The 19,886-nt window shown below is 40.3% G+C and overlaps 2 protein-coding genes across 2 annotated transcripts in view; one reads left to right on the plus strand and one right to left on the minus strand.

The window, feature by feature from the left end:
* The first annotated feature begins 418 nt into the window (after positions 1–418).
* ERP29 (endoplasmic reticulum protein 29) lies at positions 419–8,757 on the plus strand. Its single transcript, XM_037816640.1, has 3 exons — positions 419–645; positions 4,749–4,887; positions 6,620–8,757. Exons 1-3 carry the CDS (start codon positions 505–507, stop codon positions 7,120–7,122), a joined length of 783 nt encoding a protein of 260 aa, XP_037672568.1. The 5' UTR covers positions 419–504; the 3' UTR covers positions 7,123–8,757.
* Positions 8,758–9,501: 744 nt separating this feature from the next.
* NAA25 (N-alpha-acetyltransferase 25, NatB auxiliary subunit) overlaps positions 9,502–19,886 on the minus strand; it is a 75,736-nt gene continuing 65,351 nt past the window's right edge. The window contains exons 23-24 of the mRNA XM_037816633.1: positions 15,106–15,252; positions 9,502–12,508 (exon numbers count right to left, since the gene is read on the minus strand). Coding sequence (XP_037672561.1) covers positions 12,386–12,508; positions 15,106–15,252 — 270 coding nt within the window. The 3' untranslated portion in view covers positions 9,502–12,385. The remainder of the gene's footprint in view (positions 12,509–15,105; positions 15,253–19,886) is intronic.

The raw sequence follows: 19,886 nt of genomic DNA on the forward strand, positions 1-19,886 counted from the left end.
GGCTGGACTTGACACACAGACTGACCCAGAGTATTACCGGGACCCAACCGACTGCCTGACGGACCCAAGGGCAAGAAGAAATGATGGCGAGGCTCTAGAACTCCGACTGTGTATTCGCATAGCGCAGAAAAAGCTGCAGCGCGGGAAACCACCGCACGCGCGCTTCGCGCTTCTCCTTGGGCGAAGGAGGACGGGAACCCGGCTGGGCCGCCACGCGCCTTAGCGAGTGCGCGTGCGCGATAGTCCCTTCCCCCTCCCTCCCCCCCAATCCCCGCCCTCTCCGCGGCCCCTCCTTGTGTTTCTGAGCCGGCGATGGCCTCGCCGAGTGCGCGCGCGCGGCAGTCCTATTTCGCCGCCCACCTTCGCACGGCCCTGTACGGAGCACGCGCAAGCCTCCCCGACTGTACACGTGCGCGCGCTAGAGCCCGGCCTTCCAGACACGTGACCCCGGGGCTCCCGGCTCTCTTCACTTCTGCTTTCCTAACTCTGTCGTAATCCGGCGTTATGGCTGCCGTCGTGCCCCGTGCTGCTTTTCTGTCCCTGCTGCTTCCCCTTTTCCTGTGCCTGCTGCTCTTCTTTCCGCATGGCGGCAGCGGCCTGCACACTAAGGGCGCCCTTCCCCTGGATACAGTCACTTTCTACAAGGTAAGAGGGGCGGAGGACGTCGCTTGCAGGTGCGGCCAGAGCGTCCGGGGGAGCGCGCACTCTTGGTGGCCGCGGGGGACCGAGGCCAGGAAGGAAGGAGGTGGTCGGTAGCCCGTAAGAGTGCGGAACTGAAGATCCCGGGGTTTCCCACCATCCTATGGGCCTGTTAGACATACACTCTCCACAGTACCCGCACACCCTTATCTTCGCAGCATTTATACTTGATTGCTGTTTTGCAAAAGAGCTGCAAAGATCCCGCTCAGGGAACCGGGTGCCCGTTTCCCACGCCTATGGGGAGTGGGCGGTGCCGGGCGAGACCCAATCCTCGAGTCCCAAGTGGGAGCCAGAAGGGCAGTGCGAGCGGACGCCACTCTGCTCCTGGCTGTTGCTAGAGAAAGGCCGTGGATACACGGTGTTTGCGTGCATTTATGCGCCGCTCTTCCCTTGGAATGGATTGCAGTGCTTTGCGATATGGAGACCATATTTAAATATCCTGCGTCTCCTTGTGAAGCGGAAAAGTTAAGAATAAGCTTCGTTTCTAGCCACTCTGTAGGGAACATCCTGGGACGGAGAACAAAATGAATAAGAAAGATCGGGTCAGAGCTTGGAAGGATTTGCTCCAGCACCCTCTCTCTCTACCCATATAAAATTTGGGTCCTGACCTGGGTAAATGGAAGTTGAGAGTCTTGAAGGCTGAATGCTGCACTACAGTCTCAGCTCCCTTCCCTTGCACCTGCCTTCACTCTCTGGCAGCTTTTAATAAACCCACCATATGGGCAAGGTGCTTATTTAGAGAGAGGCACCGTTTCATTTTCTTATTTTGTGCTCTTTGCCGGGAAGTGAAACCAGTAAGTGGAACTCTAGATCTTTCCCAAGTAGTTGAACTTTTCCTATTTTCAAAAGAGTTTTTTGTGGTGGATTGGGCACCTGTAACTAGTCGAAGGCAATGTTTCAAGAATTTAAAGTGTAGCATGACTGGTGAATTGTCAGGCCCACCCCTCAACAACCTATGCTTTGGGGCTTTTATTAGCAAAGTGCCCTCCCCACAAAGACCACGTGTGACTCAGAGGGAAACTTTGCCCCAGAAAGTTAACAGTATTTCCTAATCAGTTCATGCCTCTCCATCCTTACCATGCTGGTAATAGACTGGCATTGCAGTAGTTTCTCACTGGTCTCCCTGCTGTCCCTTTTGAGCCTCTTGGTCCACCCGTGATCTTCCCTCGTTCTCGTCTCCTGTCAATTCCCCTCCCCCACCTCCACCTCCACCCCCACCCTTGTCCTCTTCGCTCCTGCCCCATAAGCCTTCCTTCTGTCCTGTGAATATTCCTAACTCATTACTGCCTTGGGGCCTTTGCACAAACTGTTCCTCAAGCTTGGAATCTTCTTTTCCCTGATCTTAGCAAGGCTGGTTACTTCTCATCATTCACACTTAGACTAAATGTCCCCTCTTCAGAATCCTTCCTGGATCCCAGGACCTTATCATGTTACCCTGTTTCATGTCCTTTATAGAGTACTTATTGCTGATTTTTTTTTTTTTTTTTTTTGTCGTCTATGTTTTTGTCTCTCTCCTACACTGGAATATTATATACTTATGAAGAAGTACCTTGTTTATTTTTTCACAACCTAAGAAGTTACCTGTCACATAGGAGGTGCCCAGTAAATAATTTGTTGAATGAACAATTTTTTTCCAGTCTCTCCAGATCTTACTCTCACCCATCACCAGTGAATAAAGGAGGAATTTCCTAGTGTTAACCTTTTTATTGTTTCTTGCCCTTCACCATCCTTATGATATAGCTCCATATAATAAGAGATCCTGTCTGCTTTGTTCACTGTTGTGTTCATGGCACTTAGATCTGTGCTTGGAACATGATAGGCCCTCATTAACATTTTACTCAAAGAATGAATGAATGAATGGGGAAATCATCTGTACTTGGAAGAAGCAAGTTGCCTACATATAGGTAATGATGGAGCTGGTTCTTCAAGGATTAGGAAAGGAAATAGATTACCATCCTTCCTTACAGTGGTATCTAAGAATGGGGAAGGTAGAAGATGGAGGACTTGCAAGTCTATTTCAGTATGAGATCACTGTTTGATCACTACTATTCCATCATAGGAGTGTAGGCTCCTTGAAGGTGTGGACCCTGTGTTGTGCTTTTTTCCTCTGTACATGTAGAATCTGCTACCAAAGCCTGCCGGAGTTTTCTTCATTGCTATGTATTTTTGGAGTATCTGCACATGCCAGGCACTAGGGATATAGCAGAAAACAGGTCATACAAGGTCCTTGTTCTCATAAAAGTACATTCTAATGGAGTGGACAAACAGCAAACAAGCAAATAAGGATTTCCAAGAGTGATTAATGTAGTAAAGAAAATACACATGGTAATGTGATAGAATGTGACGGAAATGAAGCAGTATTACAAGGAATGCCTGGGAAGGCCTCTCCCTTAGGAGGGGACACTTGAACTGAAACCTTAATGATAGGGACAGCCATGGAAAGATCTGGGAAAAGGGCATTACAACCAGCAGAAACAGTATAGGAGAAGGTAAGCAGTTGAGAACAAATTTTGCATGTTGAACTAAAATAAGGCCAGTTGGGCCAGAGGGATGTGATCTGATTTATATTTTAAGTCTTCCCAGCTTTTAGGCCTCCAGAGCTCAGACTTTTGGAAATATTGACCACTTAAAGTGTTCTGTTGGCTTCTCCTCCCTGTGTTCCTAGACAGTGTTTTTTTTTTTTAAACTGAAACCAAATGGATACCAACACACAATAAAAGAACAAGGACTAACAAAATCATTAAGTTTATTTGCCTGCAGCTGGAATTATGTCAGCTTGGGGTGCAGTCAGTGATGACCATCAGTGATACTTGGATCAAAGAAACAAAAAGTTATGGGAGAAAGGGAAGGTAATATTATTGACCAAAAGCAGTTTGTTAGATAAAAATCTGTGGGTTGGGGGAGAAAACATCAAAAGGTAGCTCTTGGGTTTCCTCAATAAGTTAAACATAGAATTACCATATAGCCCAACAATCCCACTCCTAGGTATATACCAGAAAGAACCGAACACAAGTGTTCAACCAGAAACCTGTTCACAAATGTTCGTAGCAGCCCTGTTCACGATAGCCAAAGGTGGAAACAACCACATGCCCACTAGTGGATGAATAGATAAGCAAAATGTGGTCAATCCATACAATGGAATATTAGCCATAAAAAGGAGTGAAATGCTGATCCATGCTACAACCTGGATGAGCCTTGAAAACATGCTATGTGAAAGAAGGCAGACAGAAAAGGCCACACATGGTATGATTCCATTTACGTGAAATGTCCAGAACAGGGAAATCCATAGAGACAGAAAGTAGACTAGTTAGGTTGTCAGAGTTTGGGGGGAGGTAAGAGGAAAGGGTGAATAACTGCTTAATAGGTATGGGGCTTCCTTTTGGGGTGATGAAAATTCTGGAACTGGATAGTGGTGATAGTTGCACAACATTGCAGATGTACTAAATGCTACTGAATTGTTCATTTTTAAATGGTGAATTTTACCACGATTTAAAAAAAAAAAAAAAAAAAAAAGGAATTCCTTGGTCCAGACAGACTAGGACCCAGAGATCTAGCCAAAGGAAACTGGCCTAGGGACAGAATACTGTCCCAAGTCTGGCCTCTCAACAACTTCCTGTCAGTCCTGCTGAAATTGCAGAGTTCAGACTCTGGCCTCCCTAGCCATAGCTTTGTCCATGGTACAAATTCCTTTGAGATGGTAAGTAGGACACGGGCTGGCTGACGTGGGATGTGCTGAGGGTCTCCTCAGCCTTTATGAAAACCACCACAGGAGAAGGCCTTTTACATAGAGAGCTACAGCTGCAGCTGTATTTTTTCTGGACAGGGTTGTATATGTGTTTGATGAGTGTGAAAAATTACCTACTGGAATGCCCGGCACATAGCAGGCATTAAATTGTTAAATGGATCAGTGGATGAATGAATGAATACTGGTTTGTTAGAGATTGTTTCCCTTCTGGGCTTGGTTTCTTAAAGACAAACCCCTTTGGGAAGAGGAATTAACCCCAAAGGTTCCTGGAATCCCCCACTTGCTCAGCTCTATATGCCCTCAGGTTATTCCCAAAAGCAAGTTCGTCTTGGTGAAGTTCGACACCCAGTATCCCTACGGTGAGAAGCAGGATGAGTTCAAGCGTTTGGCTGAAAACTCCGCCTCCAGCGATGATCTCTTGGTAGCAGAGGTGGGGATCTCAGGTACGGACAAGTCCAGAACAACTGGGGAGGACAGAGATGGATGAGAACTCTTGAGGTTTGCTTGCAGGGGTCTGTAGTCACAGGGGGTGATATATTTCCTGGAGGACAGCCAGTCAGTCCTTCCCTCTGCATTTCAGTTTTTGTACCAAAACTAATAGGTTTTTGGCCTTAGCTCAAATCCGCTAGTGTCACCACTAATCTAAGGACAGCTGTCAACCTTGGTAACAACTTTAATAGTCACCAACATTTATTTAGTGGTTTATAGTCTGTAAAGTTTTGCACAGACATTATTGTATTTTTAATCTTCACTTGAACCTTGTCTGAGAAGCGAGGCACATTCTATCTTCATTTTATACTTGAGGAAAACTGAAGCTCATGGAGCTGAAATGACCTGTCTCAGGGTGTGGGGTAGGAATTGACTCATTCAAACCTCCACGTAAGTGTTTATTTCCAAGCATAGAGGTTTCTTACCTAGCTCAGCTTCCTCCCTGCCAGGATGCCCCACTTCCCTAGCAAGCTTGTGAGTCTGATCCTTGGTAGAGATAAGCTGGCCACCCCTCCAGTGAGGTCAGTTTTGACTCCACTTCAATCCAACTCCCTTGGGGTTTTTATTATAATAATAATAATAATAATAATAATAACAACAAAAAAAATGATGGAAATAACAGCCAACATTTAGCAAATGTCTACTGTGTGCCAGTGCACTGTGTTAAGTGTTATACATATATTTCATACTTGTGACAACTCTATGAAGGAAGTACTATGGTACCATTACCCCCATTTTTCAAATGAAGAAACTGATGCTTAGAGTAACTTGCTCAAGCTCTCAAAGCTGTTAAGTTGCAGAACCAGGATTAGAAACCCAGACTACGATAACCCAGTAATAGGTGGTCTTGGCCTTTTCTTCCTGGCAAGGTGAAAGTCATCACAGGGTCAGACCTTTGGACTGCTACTGTCTGTTGGAAGGACACAGCAGATAGCAACAACAGTTACCATGTACTGAACATTTAACTTTGTGCTAGGTCATAGGCATACATTCCCTCGTTGGATCTTCCTCACAGTCCTTGTGTGGCAGGGTCTGTGTTCATTACCTACCATGTTCCCTTTTTTCACTGAGCTCCAGCCAGCTTGGCCTTTCTGATGCTAAACACACCAAACTCAGAGCTTTTGCAGTTGCAGTCCTTTCTGCCTCAAGACACTTTCTGGATCATCATATGGCTGGCTCCTTGACATCCAGGATGCTCAGCTCATGTCGTCACACAAAGACCTTCCAGGACCACCTGAAGGGGGACTTCTTACCCACTCATTCTCTCACATCACCCTTTTTTATTTTCATCATGGCACTATTCACTTAGGTTCATGTGTTTACTATCTCTCTTCTCACCCTTAGAAGAATATAAGGTCCTTGAGGGCAGGGAGCTTGATGCTCTTAATTACAGCTAGATCCCGAGCACCTAGAAGAGTATCTGGCACATAGGGGGCATATAAAAATTTTCAAAAGAATCCCATTTTGCAGATGAGGAAAACAAAGTTCAGAGAGATTAAACTAAAGCCACACAGCTAGGAAATGGCAGAGGAGGGATTCAAACCAAGGTCTGAATGGTTAGTCTTCACTTTGTGAACCATTACCCAAGGAAGATTTTTCTTCCTCTTGGCTTAGATAAGCCCCGTAACTATATCCTGCCCTGAGTCTCCCATGGTCTTACTCCTCATCTCTTGTTTCTATTCACAGATTATGGTGACAAGCTGAACATGGAGCTGGGCGAGAAATACAAACTGGACAAAGAGAGCTACCCAGTCTTCTACCTCTTTCGGGATGGGGATTTTGAGAACCCAGTCCTGTATAGTGGGGCGGTTAAGGTTGGAGCCATCCAGCGCTGGCTAAAAGGGCAAGGGGTCTACCTGGGTATGCCTGGCTGCCTGCCTGCATATGACACCCTGGCTGGGGAATTCATCAAGGCCTCCAGCATAGAGGCACGCCAGGCCCTCTTGAAGCGAGGGCAGGACAACCTCGCAAATGTGAAGAAGACTGAGAAGAAGTGGGCTGAGCAATACCTGAAGATCATGGGGAAGGTCTTAGACCAAGGTGAGGACTTCCCGGCATCAGAGATGACCCGGATCACCAAGCTGATTGAGAAGAACAAGATGAGCGATGGGAAGAAGGAGGAGCTCCAAAAGAGCTTAAACATCCTAACCGCCTTCCAGAAGAAGGGGGCAGAGAAGGAAGAGCTGTAAAAAGGCACTCCGAGGGTTGGTGGGGGTGGAGACAATTCCATGCTTGCTGTGAGACCCTTGGGGGGGGTGGTGGAAAAAGTGGTACTACCCCAGAAATCTGAGCCCTTGGTATGCCTAGACATTAAATGCTGGGACGTATCTATAGCAAATTTGGTGGATAGCTGGAGTACTTACTCAGATGGCTCATGAAATTCCCCCTCATAAGGAATTGGTGCTATACAGAGGGTAGCGCCTAGGTCCCTGAGAGGTGTAATTCTGATGCAATTAAAGGTTCAGCATTTTGGTTAAGTGGACCTGAAGCCATTCAGTTTACTTTTTCAAATTGTACTCTTGTCTGTGATTACTTTCCCCTTTGAATTTATTTTTGAATCTTAGCTGGTATGGACTCCATTCTTCCAGGATAACAAACTATCCTGATAATAGTGCGAAAACTGCTCCAGGCATGCCTTTTATCATTTTCCACTGGTTTTCAGGCTAAGTTGGGCTGACTCTGAGTGGTAAATTGTATTGCCCATTTTCTGGCCCTTAAACTTAAATGACAACATTGATGCCATGGTTTAATTATTTTCCATACTCCCTGAAGAACATACAGCAAATTGTTTTACTGATAAAATATGGTGTTTTTTTTTAAAGTTGGATTTAGACAGCTAAATCATAGTCCAATCTGAAAGTTAAAAAAAGAAAAAATGGGAATTTTTTTCCCCATGGAAGTCACTCTTTGACCATCAGTTATTCTGTAAGTACCAACTTTAAAAAAGCAATGAGTAGAAAAAACTTGTACTGATTTTCAGGTTTGTTTCCAGGAGTGAGGAGTAGTTATCAGTAGTGGTAATGGAGTCTGCTGAAGCTTCCTGATTATATCTTCACTTTTCTATTTAAATGTTTGGAAATATTTAGTTTTAGCCATACAAAGAAATTTAAATTGCCCCAAATTGGCAAATAAAACCTTAAGCTGTTTATTTTCCTCCATTTCGGCCAGAGTAGTATTTTAGAGCCCCTGGAAACAAAAAATGTAGGTGTAAATTTTTGCTTTGAGTTGGATGGAAAAAAAATGTAGCAATGGCTAACAGTTAAAACAAGCTGGTAAAAGATGTTCAAACCTAAACACCCACTTGCCCATAGCCAGCATACATACTCTACATATGATAAAAGGTTATAACTGCTTATATGTTATATATTTAGTCCACAATTTTGGTATTTTCCCTTCTCATTATTTTGGTTCTAATTGAAACTTTTAGAAGATCCTTTTGGATGCTTCTCATTGGAAAACTTGCTTTAGTGTTCAATTTTATCTTGTTTCATTTCAAAACAGGGTCGCTTCCAAAAAATAAAGTATTCACTGTTTTATGGAAATTAGAATTAAAAGACAAATGGCAGCCAGGGAAAGGATTCTAGAACTAAATACATCCATAGTACCTGAATGTGGCCTAATCTTCAATCTTTCTCAATTGAGAGAGAAATGAAATAAAAAAAAGGAAGTGGCAGTACATCCACGGCTGAGGCTTTGGGTAGCCTAGACTGGATGTCATTATTTATAAGCCTAGTCTTGAGTTAAAGAAACGTGAGCTAAGGGATGGGGTTAGATAATCTCTTTGTATCTAACACTTTTCATTAAAGATAGGCCCTCTGCTACTAGTTTGGTGTCTGAAGTTATTTGTATCTACCACATAAAATTCAGTCTTCCCTGATACTTATCTTAGGTCAAATGGATTCCTTCCCATATGTAAAACACCACACTGCCAAGGCCCTTTGGATAGAAGCTGGAGGTTGCAGGAAAGTTCTGTGCTCCTATGGCATAAACTGCTGTAGGGACCCCACAAATCACTTTTATAAGGAGAATTTGGCCCCCATGATAGCTTGCATTCTGCTAACACTGAGTGAGTAAATCTTCCTTCCTTCCCCAGCTACAAGGTCCTCACTAATCTGATCCCTACCACACCCTCCCATCTCAACCCCCACCTTCTGACTGCCCTTCATTACTATGGGAATATGCTAGGCAGTTTCCTGCCCTAGGGCCTTTGTGCTTGCTTTCCTTCTTCCATGGCTGACCCTTGATCATTCTGGTCAGATGTTACCATCATCTATCTGAGAGGCCTTCTCACGACCTAGTAAAGTGACCCTCTAGACACTTACTCTGACTTACTTTCTTAAACAGAACTTAATTACAATCAATATGTATTTCTATCATCTCTCCCCCATTCCACTGCCACCAACTAGGATATACAGTCTTATTCACCATTACAGCAGCAGAGCCTAAAATGGAATCTGGTACATAGTATACGGTCAATACAAACTTGTTGAATTAATGATGCAAGGTAATACTTTTAAACAAAAAGACTGGTGCCCTTGGAATAAAAATTTTAAATTCACAAATATTAAAACTGTCCTGGGGATATAGCACTCAATACAAAATTGTGATGAATTACACCATTTAGAAGGTTGTGGCTTAAAAGAATCTGAACAAAAACGAACCAGGCAGAAATGCCAACTTAAAATTAAACTATTTATATAAATTAACCTATCCAGTCTAAAGCAGATTTGCTATGCATCACTCAACTCTGAAGAAGGAATATATACTTCCCATATTATTAAATCACATCGAATAGGAAGTTTCAATAATAAGGCCATAGATACATTGAAACCCCTTTTATATTAAAAGTTAAAATGAAAGACAAATTGAGATTGAACATAGTGATTGCAAAATATAATGCAATTTTAAACAGTTAAATTTATGAAAATATACAAAATTGATGGGCAACACAGCTAGGCATTTGTACATTTTCCATTATGTGGAGAACACTAAAAATTTCTTTTATCCATATCAGATAAATGATCTAAACCAAATGTCTGCTTTGGAGAATCTTAACTTAGGATCTCAGTAGTATAAAAAGTAATAATTTTTCAGTCTGTAAACAGTAGTATTTCTCCTTTCCTTTCCTTTTTTTTAAATATCGATTTACCACACAAAAACAAAACAACCCACACAAACCAAAAAGAGCAGCAGCAATGAGTTATTTGGGAATTCTCTTCAAATACCAATGACATACAATTGCTGGGAGAGGGTGCTTTTTACTCATGTAAGAATATATATATATCTATTTTTTAACTGTACACAGTTTATAGTGCATGACAGTTTCCAAAAGAACAGATCAATAAAAGATATGGGCCATTTCTGCATAATTTCATTCTTTTTTACAATTATCTCAAAATGTAAGAGGTTGGATCAAACTGAAATGCTACATTTAAGTAGGAAAATCAGCAAACAACAAAGGAAGCATAACCTCAATAACATTATTTGTCATTTAAACCAGTAGAGGTTCCAGATGTCACCACGCAGGAGACTGATTAGATAGACCACTGTAGTCCCACTGTCCCAGAGGACCAAGGCCAGGCCACTGAGCACACATATGCTAGATTAATCATGGTCAGTTTCAAAGAGCATTTCTATGTACAGTACTTTTTTGATATTCAAAGAAATACCACTTCATGAACACATGCCACACAAAGTTCCTTCTAACAGGTCACTTTCATAAAAAAAAAAAAAAATGTTGTCATTAAATAATACTCAGAATCAGAATTTTCAATTCATCTTGTTCAGGGTAGTTCTTCCTTTTAGGGTGAGGTATGTTAACAGCTGTAGCTACCAATTTAAATCGAATTTTTTTTTTTTAAAAGTTAACTTGGACTAGGATTTCTAACATCTTATTTTGAAGAGGTAACGTAATTAAAATTTTTTTTTCTTGGAAATGTAAGTTATTAATCACTGTATCAAATTTTGAAACTTATAAAGTCAAGATGGGACAAAATGCAATAGCTTTGCATAAAGAGATTTTTTTAAGTTTTCCTTTTTTGCTTTTAAAAGTATCACATTTCACTGGAGCAGTGAGTTGGAAAGGATATTTAAAGTCTTCAAAAACAGTTCTCCATCAGATACTTGAATTTCCTCATCAAATTCATTTCTTTGCTCTTATAGAATTATTAATTTTAACCATATTTTGGTAACAAAGACCAAAATCGGAAGGAGGGATTCAAACACAAAAAAGTTATCAAAGCAATTGTAGAAACTGTATAACATTTTCAAGAGCTATTTTTATCTTTTCTATCAGACCAACCTCTGAAGCTATATTCCAAGTGACCTCCAAGTGAACAAAGGAAACACCATCCTGGTATAATTCTCAAGTCTGAAGAAAGTAGATTGAGCCTCCAAACCCATAGGATGACATTTCTTTTGCCAACCTAAAACTTAAAGCCTATGTTAAGTCCATATTACATATTCCTTCCTTCCCAAACTCTCCACTTAAAAACATTAAAGTACTAAATCTTATTTTCAAACATATATATATGTAAAATTTACGTATACATATATATATATATGTAAAATTCATGAACCAACTGCAGTATGTGATTCAGGAAACCAGTGAATTGTTATCAGACTTGCCTGCATAAACTAGGAACACTTCTTCTCTTCTTTAAAACAGTGATTCCCATCTTTACTAAAGACAGCAAGCTAGTCCTTGGCAGGCTTATAAGTATTCTGCACTGCTTTCCTCTCTCTAAACAGTTGAAAGCTAACAGAAGCCTTCTTTGCCTGTCTATCCTGGATTTAATTCAAATAGGAGCTGAAATGGATGTCCTGGCTATCACAAAATGAGTGCCTGTGGCCATCTGGGTGGTGCCCTTCGGTGGCAGGTTCCTGTGCTCACGGAGCCTATGCAAATCTTATCTGAGGCACTTTTTGCAGCTGCCTTGGGTTGAGGGAAGCTTCAAAACCAACCTGCAACTGTGGAAAGAGGGCTTGTTCAAACCATCTCCCTTTGTTTCCTGCCTTCTGCTTTCTAAGCCTCAGGGACCAGACCAAAACTCCCACTGCTGTTACAGGATGGCCATTCAGCTGCTCTGAGGTTGATACTTTATGCTTAACTTCTATTGCTGCTTTTATAAAACCTCCCACCCCTGGCCAGATGTTTCTGGTGATGGGAGGGAACAAGAAAACGGGGGTTTTCTTTTGTGGCTGTCATATGCATATGAACATGTATAAAAAGTGGTCAAACCCAGATGAGGGTCCTGCTTCTGGTTTATATACAATAATTTAATCAATTGTATATATTTAATACCTAAAAAATTAATTCACGATCAAAGTCCTTCATGCATTTATGAGGAAGTTCTGGATTAAAATGATGGTCAACCAGATGTACTTTTGCCTGGGAAGATAGTGTCATTTTCTGTTGTGGAGTCATCAATGCCTATAGTTCACACTTCCTTATTAAATTTTTAGTTTCTTTGTGGTCTCAAGTCTTTTTTTCAGCAGCTCTCCAATTTCCAGAAGTGAGTGCAGATAACTGCTCTGCACCTTCCCTTGCACAGTCTTTGAAAATTTTCTCTCTTCCTACAAAGAAGGAAACAGTAAGAATTAGCGGTCTTGCTTAGAAATCATTCTCCCAGGTTATAGTTTCTAAATTAAAAGTTAAAATTACCATCATCTTTTGTTTCATTAAAAACTTCACCAAGATTCAGGGGTGTGTGAGACTAGGGCGACAACACTACTAGGGCCCCGAGAAAGGACCCAGCAGTCATACTTCTCAGCCTCAGCTAAAGGTGGGGGTATGCATGTGGGATTGCAGAAACCCCGAGAATCTCCAGATGGGCTAAAGGAGACTCTAATATTTTCTGAGCTGGCACTTTGGGATTTGAAGGATAAAGATTGATCTCTTTCTGATGGAGGGTAAATAAGGCAAACCATCTGCAAATTACCATCTGCAGGTTTGTCTTCTGATCACAACCTCCTATAATCTTTAAAGCTCTTTTTATGGGCCCAGCACTGTGCTAAGTACTTCACATGGATTACCTTTTTACTTTTTCAAGATAGACTTATAAGAGATACTATTTAGCAGAGGGATAATGCAGTTTTAAAGAAGATAAATACCTTGCTCATGATGACATGTTAAGTGTTGGAGCCTGAACAGGAACCAAGAACTGGCCCTTAACCAAGCTCCTAATGCCTGTGCAATGCCTTCTCTTGCACCCCTCCTCTTCTCTCCTACCCTTGCTCTAAGCACCTAATGGCTTTCAGCTATTCTCATCTTCCCTTAACAAAAGAGCGTGAGTCTTATAACTAACCATTTAAACTGGTTCGGAGATCGACTAATTGCAGTGTACTTGAAACTCATGCACCCCAAACTGTTACCCTCCACTGGTCACTTGATTTTTTAAAACTTTTATTGAAGTACAATTTATATATCATGAAATTTACCCATTTTATATATACAATTCAATGACTTTTAGTAAGTTTACTTGTACAATCATTCTTGCAATCCAGTTTCAGAATTTTCATTAATGCAGTGAATTCTGTCACAGCCACTTACAGTTAATTCCAAGTCCCACCCTCCGCCCTAGACATCCACTAATTTACTTTCTGTCTTTATAGATTTCCCTTTTAATGATATTTTATATTAATGAAAGCACACGATACGTGCTCTTTTCTGACTGGCTTCTTTCAGGAAACATAATAGTTTTGAGATACTGTAGAATGTATCAGTTGATTCTTTTTTATTGCTAAATAGTGATCCATTACATGGATATACCACACTTTGCTAATTCATTCCCCACTTGATGGACATTTGGATTGTTTTCCATTTTTTGGCTATTGTGAATGATGCTGCTATAAACATTTGTATGATAGTCTTTGTGTGGATATGTGTTTTCATTTCTTGTGGATAGATATATAAGTATAGAGTTATTCGGTCATATGGTAAATTTATGGGGCATACGGTAAATTTTTAAGAGCAGTTACTTGCATTTTAAACCTCATCTCTGAATGTAAATTTCAAGTCTTTTCCCTCAATTAAAGAAATTTCAACCATCAAAAAAATAAATAAATAAATAAAATAAAATAAAATAAAATAAAAACTTCACCAGAGGAGTCATTTTCAATTTCATAAAATACAAAGAAGACTAAAGCTCATCACAGATATATTTTTCCATATGATTCTTCATTGAAACCCTGTCCCTTTAGCATAATTATTCTCTTAAGTATAACTTTTTTATAAGTTATATGACATTAATGTGGTGTGCCAAGCAAGACTCCATTAATTTCCTTCCCTAAGAGTACCTAAGTAGAGTTCTGGGGCTAGGATGATGGCTGCCCACAGATTACTAGCTGAGTTCGCCCATCAGCAGAGGCTCAGGTCAGACTATACTGTAAGGAAGCATTCCCTCAAAAATGGGTATTCATCACTGGAGCAACTGCTAGAAATGGATGGCTCCACCACTGCCCTTCTGGACCTTACCAAAATCCTCAATCTACTTTGGGCTGATGAATTAACACTCATCTGACACCATTAAATATTTAACTGTTTGAGACTAAAAGCTTTCTTATAAATATATATATATAAAGAATACATTTCTTAAAGGCAAAGACTTTACAGGGATTTTGCTAACAACAAGCAAAATTTAAGAAAAGGGCCTAAAATAATATCAGGAGACCTTTGATGACATACTTGGTTGCATTATCTCTTTTGATGGCTCCCTCTAGCCATTACTATTGACACAATTATTTCAGATACCCAGCATCCTTCCTTTTTCAGGTGATAACTGCTGGGGTAGGAAGGAAATCACCCAACCCAGGAGCAGGTAGGTAAGTTCTCATCCAAAGGTATTCTCTCTGGACCTCAAAAGTATACCTGATTCCTTCTAGTGCACAAAACAAGAGCAATACTAATTCTTCCCCTCACTAACTCACCATAGAGTCATCAGTTTTCAAACAAAAGAACACTCCAAAAATGTATAAAAAGGAGAGAAAGAAAAATGGAGGAAAAAAAAAAAAAACCTACACCACCAACAATGACAACAAAAACTAGAGCCAGATACCTTCCAATTACAAGTCCTACAAAAAGCAAATAATGGACCTGAAAATAACTTGTCCCTGTGTCTAAAGAACATTTGAATATATATATAACTTATTCCTAATTACACACAATCTCTTACCAGTGAGAAGGAAGTATCTTCTAAAATAAATTCTTCAAGTTTAAGTGCAAGTAGATGTGTTTCAAGCCCTTTAATATGATCCACAACATTGGAAATTAAAGTCTGAAGTCTAGTAACATAGTCTTGGAAACTGGTAAAGAGTGGTGGCTAGGGAAAAGATTAAAAATAAAAGTTAAAGATTATCAAATATATACCTTTTGCTTATATCACATAAGCTATGCTAATTTCTTGCTAAGGCATTACTTAATGCTGTTAACAATAACAGGAAATGAATACAGCTGGGAATATTAAGACAGTCTCTCAAACCAAGGTAAAGTTAATAGCCACCAAATAACTGCTAACATACCAATTGCTAAAATGAGTTTCACTTCCCTTCCCCTGGGGAAATGAGGGTGAGAAACCAATAAAAAATATCACAACTGGTCTTAACTGGTCATTACTCAATTTAGGACTGGGAATTTCCTGGAACACTAAAGATGTTAAGAACCAGGACTTTACTTTCCTTGTTATGTCCTTGAGATTTCCTATAACGTCAAAAACAGAAACTGACAATTCAGAGTTCAAATAGAAAAACTAATGGTTGACAACAGCCAAGGAAACTCTGAAAAAGAGCAATGAAGGGCAACTTCACGACTTTATGAAGTCTACATTATGAAGTTTACATTAAAAAACCAAGTGGTAGACATGTGCTGATTTGAAGCTGCTATGTATCCCAGAAAAGGCCGCATTCTTTTAATCCATTCCTGCGGGTGAATTTGTTGTGGGTGGGACCTTTTGGTTAAGTTATTTCAAGCTGAGATGTGACCCACACCATTCAAGATGGGTCTTAATCCTTTTACTGGAGTCCTTTATGAGAAGATAAATGACACAGAGTTGAGAAAGAAACACCCAAAGAAGTCTGGAGAGAGTTTAGAGAGAAAAAAGCCCTAGAGACACTAAGAGAGGACCCATAAAAGCTTAGAGAGGCGGCCATGGAACCAGGAGCTGAAAGTAATGAAACCCACGAGCAAAGGACCCACAGACAACTGCCATGTGCCCTGCTATCTGACAGAGGAACCCCAGATGCCAGCAGCCTTTCTTCAGAAAAGCATCATCATGTTGATGCCTGAACTGGGATATTTTCATGTCTTTAGAACTGTAAATTTGTAAACTAATAAATCCCTGTTGTAAAAGCCAACCCATTTCTAGTATATTGCATTGTGGCAGGTTTAGCAAACTGAAACATAGGCCTTGATATTGATGGTGGAGTAAAAAGTTTCAAGGCTCCATCTCCCCACAGAAGGTTTGAATAACCAGCAAGAATTGGCAGAAAAATCTTCCTCTAAGTTCCAGAAAACAATTAAGTATTGCAAATAACAGGGCAAACAACGAATCAATAACAACAACAACAACAAAAAAAAAAACACTTAAAAGCAGTAATATCTCCTGGTTCTCTGGCTGGCCCATCTTTGATTCCCTCACCAGCTCAGTAAGGAGCCAGCCCACACTCCCAATATGGATCCCTGGTTCTGGTCCTGGAGGGAGCAGAGTAACCCCTATGCACAAACTGGGAGCATGTATGTTTGGCCTAATCTGTATGTGGGGGCCTAAAGGACTTGATGACCCAGAATTTGCCCTGTGTGGAGAAGGCAGTTACCAGAGCTTTCCTACAGAATGTTGTATGAGAGCAGGCAAGTGGCTGCCTAGGGCAAGGGATTGCTGGGTATAGGATGATATAATGCAGTGCCCAGGCCCGTGAGGAAACTGTTTCCTAGGGAAGAGGGGCATTTGTGTCCATGTAAATGGGGGAATTCCTAGGACCACAGAAGCATGTTCAAGACAAGACCCATACACAAAAAGGACCAAGGAGAACCCCACACTTTGACCTGGAGCTATTCTATAAATTCAGCATATGGATAAGCTCTCAAGAAGAGCACTCACACAGGTGAATCTACAAAGACTGGGAAAGATGTTTTTTTTCCCTCTTTTTTTTTTTTTTTTGTTAGCCCCTGGCATTCGAGGAAAGCTCTGTCTTAACACTAGCTGGATACCAGCTTAAGGAACAGCCGCCTCAGAGTCTAAATTCCAGCCATATAACTTTAAAATATCAAAATAGCCGGGTTTCAATAAAAGGTTACAAAAAAACAGGAAGGATGGCCCAGGCAAAGGCGAAGTTTAAAGCATAAGAAACCATCAATGAGGAGGACCAGACTTGGGACATTGCAGATAAAGACTTTAAGAAAATGGTCCTAAATATGCTCAATGAGCTAAAGGAAAACATGGACAAAGAACTGAAGAAAATCAGGAAAATGACAGATTAAAACAAAGAGAAAAATCCATTGAGATGGAAATTATGAAAGGAACCAAACAGAGCTGAAGGTCACAGTAACAGAAATTTCAAATTCCCTAGAGCGGATTAACAGCAGATTGGAGCTGGCAGAAAAGATAAATGAATTGAAATCACCCAATCTGAAGAGCAGAAAGAAGAAAAAAAGGAAGAAAAGTGAACAGAGCCTGCAGAACCTGTGGAACACCATTAAGGATACTAATGCACTGTGGGAATCCCAAAAGGAGAAGAAAGAAAGGGGCAGAGAGAATATTCAAAGAAATAATGGATGAAAACACCTCAAATTTAATGAAAGGCATATATATACACATCCAGATCTCCAAACAGAATAAACTCAAATAGACCCACACCATACCATGTTATAATCAAACTGCTGAATGCCAAAGATGAAAAGAGAATTCCAAAAGCTGCAAGAGACAAGCAACATGACAATGCGAGGGAACCTCAGTAAGATCAACTGTCAATTTCTCATCAGAAACCACGGAAGCAAGAAGGCAGTGGGAACACATATTTAAAGTGCTGAAACTAAAAGCTGCCAACCAATAATTCTATATCTGGAAAAGCTGTCTTTCAAAAATGAGGGAGGAATTAAGACATTCCCAGATAAACAAAAACAGGTATTTCATAACCACTAGACCAACTCTATAAGAAATGCTAAAGGGAGTTCTGCAGGTTGAAAGGAAAGGACACTAGACAACTGACAGAATCCACATGAAGAAATAAATATCTCTGGTACAAAAATAATGATATGCCTAGAAGTCATCTCCTCGAGAGACCTGTTTAGGTTGCTCAATACGTGGACTTTCTCTCTCTAAGCTCAACTCTGCAAATAAATTCATCATCCTACCCCGATGTGGGACAGGACCCCCAAGATGAATGAGCCTTCCTGGTGATGTGGGACATGGATTCCAGGAATGAGCCTGACCCTGGCATCAAGGGACTGAGAATGCCTTTTTGACCCAAAAGGAGAAAAGAAAGGCAACAAAATAAGGTTTTAGTGGCTAAAAGAATTCTAATAGAGTCAGGAGGCTGTCTGGAGATTACTCCTATGCAAGCTTCACCTAGATACGCCAAATGACCACAAAATAATAAGCCCAAGTCAACAGTAGTCCCGAAAACTTCAAGAATACCCAGATCCCTATTTGAGAATCTATACAAGTTTCACTCACTAAGTTTATTCTTCAGACACTGAAATCCTTCAGAGAGTTCCTGTACTAGCTAAGTCCCAAAACCCAGAATATCAACTAGATTTGTCTCCTTTGCTCATAAACTAGACACCCCTTTTCAACATCAACAGGTTAGGGTGGTTACTGCCTAGACATCCCTGAAGATTGTGAAAGTGAATCAACTAGAGGAAGGGATAGCAACAGACAAGATGGAATCTAACAAAGCATTATGAATACTGAATCTTTATATAATTTTCTTTTCCTTAGTTGCTAGGGTATTAGATAGCTAGAAGGAAAGAAATGAAATGGTAGAACTGTAACCCATAGCATCCTTTGAAATTTGTTCTATAGCTACTTGTTAAATTGTAATTTGAAAGCTGTTATCTTTTTATATATTTTTTATATTTCACAATAAGTAAATAACTGAAACTATGGTACTGTAACTCATAACTTTGGAAATTTCCTATACATCTACTTGTTAAATCATACTTTGAAAGATATTACCTTTTTGCATATATGTTATATTTCATAAGGAAATAAATGAAACTGTGGAACTGTAACCCATAATATTCTTTGAAATTTGCTCTCTTCTTGTTAAATTGCACTTGGAATTACACTATAACTTATATACATATCACTCCTATGTATATAAGTTATAGTCTACAATAAAAAATATGATAAAACAATAATGATGTGGTAAATCTGTATTTTTGATTTGTAACTCCACTTTTTACTTCCCACAGGATCTAAAAGATAAGTGCATAAAGTATAATGAGAAATCAGTGGTTTTGGACTCATAATATATAAATACGTAATTTGTGAGAAGAACTACATAAATGTGGGGGGGGGGCAGAGGGGTAAAAAACATAGTTCAAGTAAGCTATTGAAATCAAGTTGGAATCAAAGCAAACAAGATTGTTACAGATTTATGATATTAAATTTAAGCCCCATGGTAACCAGAAAGAAAATATCAGAGAACATGCAAATTCATAGAGACAGAAAGGTTACCAGCAGTGGGGGAAGGGGCCAGGGAGAGTTAATGTGAAGTGAGGGCACGGTTTCTGTTTGCAGTCAAGTGATGGATGGTGGTGAGGATAATGCAGCATTGTGAATGTGATTAATTCCAATGCTTGCGAGGGGTTGGGATGGGAAGACTTATGTTGTGTATATGTTTCACAATTACAAAAAAAAAAGAGAAACTAGAGAGAATAATTAAATGTAATACATGATCCTGGATGAGATCTAAGAATGGAGGATAAAGAGCTCAAAAGGACATTATTAGGACATAA

The sequence above is a fragment of the Choloepus didactylus genome, chromosome 23 (assembly GCF_015220235.1).
Source record: "Choloepus didactylus isolate mChoDid1 chromosome 23, mChoDid1.pri, whole genome shotgun sequence".
In the NCBI taxonomy this organism is placed as follows: domain Eukaryota; kingdom Metazoa; phylum Chordata; class Mammalia; order Pilosa; family Megalonychidae; genus Choloepus; species Choloepus didactylus.